General features: G+C 46.6%; 1 protein-coding gene across 2 annotated transcripts in view; it reads right to left on the bottom strand.

Annotated features, from left to right (window-relative positions):
- Positions 1-8200, bottom strand: part of MAF (MAF bZIP transcription factor) — a 232142-nt gene extending 223942 nt beyond the window's left edge. For both annotated transcript variants that reach the window (XM_033157179.1, XM_033157181.1), the window contains exon 1: positions 6658-8200. In XM_033157179.1, coding sequence (XP_033013070.1) covers positions 6658-7781 — 1124 coding nt within the window. In that variant the 5' untranslated portion in view covers positions 7782-8200. The remainder of the gene's footprint in view (positions 1-6657) is intronic.
- Between the last annotated feature and the right edge of the window lie 839 nt (positions 8201-9039).

Genomic DNA, 9039 nt, shown 5'->3' on the forward strand with positions numbered 1-9039 from the left:
AGCCTGTCGCCCGGTTTTGGAGGAAGTGTGTGTTTGCCTGTGAGCCGATCGATGCAGCAAAATATTCGTATGGCCCCTTCACGACTCACCAATTTTATTCTGGCATCGGATTTCGTGGACTGCGGTCCATGAAAGTTTGCGCCATCATAAAATGCGTTAGCCTTCTTAAAGAGGCCACAAGACTTCTTCAGAAAGTTCCTGCTACCTTCCTCCCTAGGAAATACGCCTTTCTGGCTACCCTTTGAACAGGCGTCAGAGTTTCACTGCGCTTGTCTGATGGCCCCGGTGATAAATGGAGGCTTCCCTTCCCAAGCACAGCAGATGCTGCCGTCCCCGCCGTGTGGTCCCGGATAACGCGGTAGCAGATAACATTGATGTAGGCACATCGCTCGCTCGCTCGCTCGAACCAGGAAGGCAGGCCCGATGCGCTCGATCTGGTATTCAGATAGGATAGGGAAGCGGAAATGGGTAGCAAGAAAGGAATTCGGAAGGAGAGCAGAGCAAGGCATGCATTCTGCGCTGCTGAACCAGGTGGGGTGGTGACAGGGCAATGGGAGAGAAGGGAAGCTGCCTTCTGCAGAGCCTGACCATTGATCCATCTGGCCCAGTACTGTCGACACTGACTGGCAGCGGCTCTGCGGAATTTCAGGCAGGGGACATTGCCAGCCCCACCTAAAGATGCCAGGGGTTGACTCTCAGACCTTCTGCATGCAAAGCAGGTGCTCTGCTTAATGAGATCTGTGGTTTATAAAGGGGGGAGGGAGTAGGAAAGTGGAGTGGGAAAGCAGAAGGGAGAGACTTTTGAATTATTTTTGAATCAAGTATCTTGTATCTTATGAACATAGTAACAAGGAAGATGGGTTTTTTGGGGTTGAGAAAGATGGAGGAAGGATAAGAAAGCGAGACAATTCTCTTTCTTGCACAGCTGCTAGGGGGGGGGGTTGTTTTAGAAAGCTGAGTGGATGGGAACTGATATTTGAGAACTCTGCCCTCAAGTGTGAACCATCTAAAAAGGTAGAGAGCCTAAGCACATTTACACCAGAGTAAACCCCATTGAAAATAACAGGGTTTACTTTCTGAGTAAATGTGCATGACTTTCCAACCTTGGCCAATTGCTCTCCATTTCTGAGGAGCAAAAAGTGTTCTACAGTGAATGGCCCTGATGTCAAGTATGTGTTTATTCGGGAGTAAGTCATAAACTTGTTCAAGGAGCATAGAAGTGCAACCTGTCTTTTACTGCAGTATATACAGCAAGCAAATGTTGTTTGTCTGCCTTGTACACATGCATGCAAATCGCATGTGTGAACATGGAGACTCAGTGAATGCAGGTGGGAAAATCAGCAACAAGGCTGGGAACAGAAAGGAGGCATTACGCAATGGGGCAAGGAAGGCTGCAATCCTGCCCACACTTCCACGGGACTGAAGTCATAGAGAATTGATTCTGAGTAAACGTGCACAGGATCAGGTTGCACGAGGCACTGATTTATTTTCACCCAGGATTTGAAGGCCAGGGCATCAGAGATCACAGAGACCTGGAGGGCTGAGTGAGGAGGGGGACCTCAGCTTCAGCAGCTGCAGAATCAATGCATCTGATGCTAACCAAACTCAATGGCAGGTGGATGGTCAGACTGATGCCCCTTCCCCATTGACATCTATTGAGCTGGACTTATTCTTAGAGCAGGGCGATTCTAGCAAAGCATTGTGGAGGGAGGTGGTGTGGGTGGGTTTTTTATTTTATTTTTTAAAACCTCGTCCTCCCTGAAATGAAACTTGAGCAGCCTCTCCTCCCACAGCCCACATGCCTGGCCTTCAAGGTTTTGTGTTACACATCTTGATCCATTTCCTTACTTACACATCATTTGCAAAAATAATTCTGATAAAGTAAAAATGTGAAAAGTCACCCTCCCTTCCAATTGAAATGATGAAAAGGAGAAGGCTCAGCTGTTCATTAAAGGGCCACTGATAGAGGACTGCAGAATACAGAGCTGTTCTCTCCCCACCACAATGTCCTACAAGGGGGGTAGCTTCCTCCTCCTTGTAAACTTTGTCCTGCACTTTAGCTTGTTCTCCAAGGCCCAGTGACAAAACACACATCCAATTTACCCCATTCTTCATTTTGTCCTCTCTCTCCTTAGAAATCATAACAGGAACTGAAAGTAACTTTGGGATGCATCAGCTGCTGCAGCTTTTGCAAGAAGAAATGGGGATTATTTTTTTGCTCCCTGCCCCCTATAACATGCTAATTGAACTGTGCCTCTTTTCTTAGGGGGGGGGGGTGTTTGCAAATGTAATATCTGCTTATGCTGGGGAAATCCGAACAGTTTTCAAGCGGCAAGGTGAATTCTTCTCTGCATTGGGCCTGCCTGAGCTAAGGAAAAGACCTCAGCAAGGTGAGGGCCACTCAGAGCCTGTGGAACTTTTGGCAAGGAGTTCAAACATTTGAAGAAGTGAAGGGGGAGGGAAGAGGAGGAGTGGTGGTGGTGAGAGAAAGCCCTACTATCTTTATAAGAGCAAATAATTTTCTGATTGGCCAATTGCAGGCAGTTTACCCTCCGCTTACACATTAACTTGCCTAGAGAGCGCTGCAGTGATGCAGCCTATAGAACTTGCCTGGGCTATCAGAAGGTCAAGTGCTAAAGGACATGTGTGTGGCTTTCTGGAGGAGGAGGTTGGGCAACTGAGTGGTTGTCAAAGAAAAGTAGATGGAGATGGGGGGGGGGAGAGAGAGAAGCAGCAACTTGATCTTGCATATGTCAAGGCCTTTCCAGTCCCTCTAGATTACTGTGATCTAAATACTCCATGCACACTTAAAAGGACTACTTGCTTTAGGTAGCCACAAGCTTTTCCCGGCCGTGGGATCTGTAAAACACACATTCACGGGCACACCAATTCACTCCCAGAGAGAGAACAAGACCGAGCAGCGAGGGGGAAATGCAGGCAACACCCTACCTCTGTTTTAGTCTCAGATTGAGGCCACAACTTTGTTTAAAGGTCTGGTGACCTTTGCCCTGGCTCAGCACAGGTTTAAAAGCAGTACCTTGTAAAGTTTTACAGGACAGAGCCCACCTGCAAATTCAAACAAGGCCCAGTTCTCAGCAGTTCCCTGAGCCCCTCCTATTTGACTCCCTCCACCTGCAACCCCCCTGTACCCCCCCCAACACTGGTTGTAGTGTAGGGAACAGGTGAGTTGGTGGAGTTCACACTCTCCTGCATGCTTTCCCAAAGTGATTTAAAAGCAAAACTACAGCTGGTGGAGTCCTGAGATCTTGAAAGACTGGATTGAGCATTCAGAAAAGTAGATCCCGAGTTCCATCCAGGAATTCAGGACGCAAATCCAGCTCACTCCTAGATATTTTCGCAGTCAGTTTACACTACAGGAACACCACAGAATCAAGTGTTCTATGGAGGATTTTTGACAGTGACAAAGAAAAGGTCCCAACAGAAGTCTCCCTTTCTAGTCCTCAAGAATAAAGCTCCAGATACTGTTTTTCTTTGAAAAGTGGCAACCATTGTTGATACTTACTTATTTTTCTCCTCTCCTGAGAAAGTTCACCAGAAAAATGGGCCAGCAAAATACACCATAAATGAATGAAACAAAAACACTTAAAATGGAATGGGGAGTAGTGGTGGGGGAGGGGAGGAAGGAGGAGAGAGTGTGAATTTGGTGGAATTTTTGACTTCTTTTTTTTTTTTTTAATGGGCCCTACGCCATATCGCAAGCGGCTTTCGAAAAACAACATCCTGTTTCAAAAGCAGTTTGCGATGCACATCATGGGGAAACAGGGTTAAACAGGGTTAATAAGCCCTCCCCCCCTGCCCCTCTCAGTGGTGAATTAGTTTTGTGGTCCATTGGATTCTGGCCACATCTTTAAAATTCCCTGTAACATCAATAAAGGAATAGGTAAGAAGAAAAACCTAGGATGCACAGTCCAGTTTACCTGACTTCAGTAAGAGGGTGCAAAATCCCCTCCTTTTGTTATATTCCACCAGAAAACAATGAAAACCAAAGTCACAACTCTTACTTGAGACCTGTGGCTTAAATAATCATGGAAGGGGAAGAGTCTGAATGCCTTTTAGAATTATTACAAAACTGAAAAAGTACTCCAGAAGCCATGCTTCTTCACCTACCTGTGAGAAAACAGAGCTCTGGTGGGTAGCAATTCCCACCTTGCCTGAAACTTAGGCAGCCCATTCCTTCACCCACCTTATCTATTTAGAATGATAAACTGTTAGCAAACCACTCTCCCTCTCAACACCCCCCCCCTCAGTATACTACTTTTAAAGAGGCGGCTTTACTTTTTGTTGATGGTGGTGAGGGAAGCTACAAACTAATGAAACTGAATATAGAATCAAAAATGCAGTTTATTATAGTAGATTATTCTTTCTTTTTGATATAACCGTAAAGTTGAAAAATGAAAGAAAGCACATAAGGAACATCACACATGGTTAGTTAGTAACTCAATATATAAAACAATTTTGCACAGCAAAATATGTAAAAGGGGAAAAAAGTAACTGACAAGATTTTTTTATATTTATTGTGGTAAGATTTACTTTCCATTTTTTTTAAAGACAGGATTATCACTCCCTGAAAATAAAATTTGCTTTTTAATGCCTTTAAAACTTTTTGATTTTTGTGAAGTTACAGAAAATCCAGTTCTGCACCACAATACAACTGTAAAAAAATCTGCATCATTTTAAAAAAACTGAGCAGTAATGCCATCTTTGTAACTGCATAAATCATATTAGCATCCTAGACAGGTTTGTAATGGTTTATATTGTTTGTTTCAGGTTATATCTTAGTGCAATTCAGTCCCAAATATTTCAATTTTTTTTAAAAAAGCCCCCAAACAAAACCCAACCATACATTTTGAACACAAAATACCCCTATTAATAATATAAAGAGGGGGGGCTCCCCTTTTAATACTTTGGTTTCCAAAAACAGTCAGTGGCATAGCAAGGTCTACATTTACCCAACTTATACTTAAGTTGCAATCACATGCTGTATAAACTACTTTTAAAAAAACCAGTCCCGTTGTAAATTCTACCCCCTTTTAACATCAAGACAGTCAACAATTTAGTGCATCATTTTTTAAAAAAGGATCTACAGCTAAACAGACCTAACTCTTGAATGTATCTATAACATTTCTTTTTTCTGTAGCATACATTTGAACTGGTGCTAACAGACAATAAAAGCTAGAATTAAATTATATACCAGGAACCCAGAGCATTCCAACATTTGACAATGGCCAAAAGGAAAATAAAAACAAAAAATTAGCAGAAATGGGGCAGGTCATTCCAACATAAATTTTCGACTGCTTTAAGCAACAGCATAGTTTTCAAAACCCACAAATTGGAAGTGAATATTTTTTTACGCGTAAGTTTTAAAACTTTCCCCCCAAAGTTCTTTTTTTATTTATTTAAAGAAATCATATTAAGGGTAATCACAATCCATTCTGGGCTTTTCTCTCTCTCCTTTTCTTTCTTTTAAAAGAAGGGATGTATCAATGCATTAAAAAGAAATCTGAAGTTCTGAGCAACTCAAAGCAGTTTCCAGAGTAGATGAAAACTTGAATGGGGAGGAAGAAGCCCCCAAAAGGTTGCACTTTTTTGTTTTCAGTTCAAAAAAGTGTTGAGGCAATAAAACTAAAAAGGATGAATGTCATGCCGTTACAGTCTCCGAAGTCCATATCCAAGCAAAAGAAAAAAAATATATACCATACATGTCCAGCATGCAGGGCTTTTATCAATATATTGTCTTTGTTTTCTCCCCATAGTCTTTTGAAACAGTTACATAGTTAATAGATGCTAAGACAAAATAGCAAGCATAATAAATGGATGAGATGAGTATGGGAATCTAATGGCATACTAAAAGTTTCACCATTTGGCAGGGCAAGGCCAAAACTCACATCATGAACACATGGGAGGTGGATGAGGGCTTCAATCTGGCAGGTTGATCTAGATATATTATCTAGGTTTAGCACAACAGATGGAACTCAGCAAGCCAAAGTCTTAAAATAATTTTATAATTACTTTTCCCGTGTGTGTGTGTGTGTGTGTGTGTCTATTCCAGATTAAAAAACAGATTTGAAGAACTCAGGATGGCAAAAAAGAAAAGGGAAAGTAACTTTTTTTTGTACTTTGAACACTGCAAACGTAAAAAGGGGAGGGGAAAACACTTCATTAACTATATATATATATATATATATATATATATATATATATATATATATATATATATAATGGATGGCAGGTTTCAAAGGCTGAGCAAACTTCAGATTGAAGTAGTGAGTTGGTGGGAAGTTGGATTTCAACACACACACAAGCACCCAGCAAGAAGCCCCCACAAAAGTAAATATATATATATAAACTTGTATAAGGTTGGCTATTGCTGAGTCAATCCACCTTAAAAAAAACAAAACCCCAAAGTTGAGGTTGCTGTTTTTCCCCCAGAAAAAATATTATTATCATTATTATTAATAATGGAGACGTGGCGGCCAGTTTGATTGCTTTATAGCCAGCTGCCCCCCCCTCGCCCCAAGCCGCGTGGAGAAACTTTTGCGCGCACGTGTGTATGTGTGCTAAAGGTGTTACGAGGCTGCCGGGGAAGTAGGGGGTGCAGGTTGGAGGTGGTGGGGAGAGAGGAAGACCACAACTCACATGAAAAACTCTGGAGAGGATGGGTTGTCGCTGCTGGAGCCGTTTTCTCTGAACCCATTGCTGACCAATTTCTCGTATTTTTCCTTGTAGGCGTCCCTCTCCCGGACCAGCCTGGAGATTTCCTGCTTGAGATGCTCCACTTGCTGCAGGAGCTGGTTCTTCTCGGACTCCAAGACGTGCCGCTGCTGGACCCTCTTGAAGCGGCAGGACTGCGCGTAGCCTCGGTTCTTGAGGGTCCGCCGCTTCTGCTTCAGCCGGATTACCTCTTCCTTGCTGACGCCGCGCAGCTGCCGGTTGAGTTCCCTCACCGACATGGTCACCAGCTGCTCGTCCGAGAAGCGGTCGTCGAAATGCAAGCTGCCGCCGCCGTGGTGAGGGTGGTGGAGACCCCCGCCGCCGCCTCCGCCTCCGCCGGCGCTGCTGCTGCTGCTGCTGCTACTGCTGCTGCTGCTGCTGCCCGAGGACTGCACGCTGCCCGGCTGCTGGTGGTGGTGATGGTGGTGGTGGCCCCCGGCCGGGTGGTGGTGGTGGTGGTAATGGGGCGCGCCGCCGCCGCCGTTCTGCTGCTGCTGCTGCTGCTGCTGAGCCGCCGCGATCACCGCTGACACCACGGCGGCCGCCGAGCCCATGTCGTCGGGCTGCATGGATCCCCCCGGGCCGGCGCTGCCGCCGGCTGCTGCTGCTGCGGCCGCGGCCGCGGCCAGCTGCTGCCCTCTAGCATAGCCATCGAAGCCCGGCGCGCTCTGGAGCTGGTGGTGGCTGTTGTTGATGAGCGCCTCCACGGCGTCTTCCGGGCTGAAGCCCAGCGCCTCTGGGTTGAGCTGCTGCGGGTAGCCGGTCATCCAGTAGTAGTCTTCCAAGTGCGTCTTCTGGTCGCTGCCGCCCGAGCCCGGGCTGGGCGCCGAGAAGCTGGGCGACGGCGGCACCGAGCTGCAGGGCGTGCTCATCGGGGTGGAAGAGAGCGAGCCCCCAGCGATCAAGCGGCCGCACTGGCTGATAATGCGGTCGGTCTCCACCGGCTCCTTTTTCACTTCAAACTTCATCAGATCGAAGTCATTAACATATTCCATGGCCAAGGGACTGGTGGGCAGGTCGGAGCTGTTCAGGGCCAGCTCGGATGCCATCCTTTTGCTGGGGGTGCCGCCGCCGCCGCCGCCGCCAGTCCTCCAGAAAGGGTGCACTCCCGGAGCGAGGGGGCTGCTCTGACTTGCGAGCGGGTGAGCCAGTTTGAGGCTTTGCAAGAGCTCGGCGCCGCTGCTCTCGGGGTGCCTGCGCGGCTCTCGCTCGCTCGCGCTCTCTCGCTCCCCCCGCGCCTGCCTGCCTGCCTGCCGCTCTCTCCTGCTTTGGCAAGGCTCGACTCCAAGCTGCAGCGAGCTTCCCTTCGCGAAGAAGAGCCACGCGGGTGCAGCCGGCGGACCGCAGGCGGCTGCCTTGCTCGCTCGCTCTTCTGGCTCTACTTAGTCGCCTTTTGCATCAGGCTGCGCTGGATTGCTTTGGCTTTTCTCTCGCTCTCTCCCCCTTCGCTCTCTCTCTCGCTTCTCCCCCCCCCCCTCGCCTCCCTCCCCCTCTCTCCCCTGTGCGCTCTCTCTTTCTCTCTCTGCTCTGCAGCTTTGCAGAGAAAAAGGTTGCTTTAAGTTGTTGTTTGCAACGGTTGTTTGGATTTCTTTCTTTCTCAACACTTCAGGGTCTCTTTCCTCCTGGACTGCTTTCTTTTTTTTCCCATGCCCGGTGCAAAAACGAAGAGAGAGGCAGTTTCACCATCAGGGGAGGGGGAGAAGGAAAAAAAAAAAAAGAGAGAGAGGAGGTAAGTAACTATTACTACTTCTTTAGAAAAAGCGAAAGAAAGAAAAAACCCTTGGAAAATAATACTGTCTGGGGTCAATGGTATGACCCAAAATAACAAGCAGGTTTTTTTCACCCTTAAAAAAGAAAAGAAACTCAACTCCCAAGCTCCAGCAACAAGATGAAAAAATATTTTAAAGAGCTCATCCAGGAGGAGAGTTTAAAAGCATTGCTGAGTTTTATAGCGCTCCTGACGTCAAGCTTTCAAATGGGAAATTGACTCCGAGTTCCGGCCAATCCGATGCCGCGAACCCGGCCCTCTTTAGCATAATAGTATAGAAACAAGGAAACTTTTCGAAGCTGTCAATCAGGGGCCAATCAGCTGACTGTCAGCTGGGACCAGAACTTTTTAACTCCTTCCTGACTGAAATTGATTTTCCTGAGTCCCCCGGAAAGGGACTCACCATTTTTCATTCTTCAAAAGCGGGGGGCAGACCCCCTATTTATCTCCACCGGGCATTACTGTTAGGAATAGAGAAAAGCCAAGGGGATGTTTTGTCTCGTGGCTGGGGATGGCTGGTGTTGTTCAGTAGGTAAGGA

This window comes from Lacerta agilis, chromosome 8 (assembly GCF_009819535.1).
Source record: "Lacerta agilis isolate rLacAgi1 chromosome 8, rLacAgi1.pri, whole genome shotgun sequence".
NCBI classification, from domain to species: Eukaryota; Metazoa; Chordata; class Lepidosauria; order Squamata; family Lacertidae; genus Lacerta; species Lacerta agilis.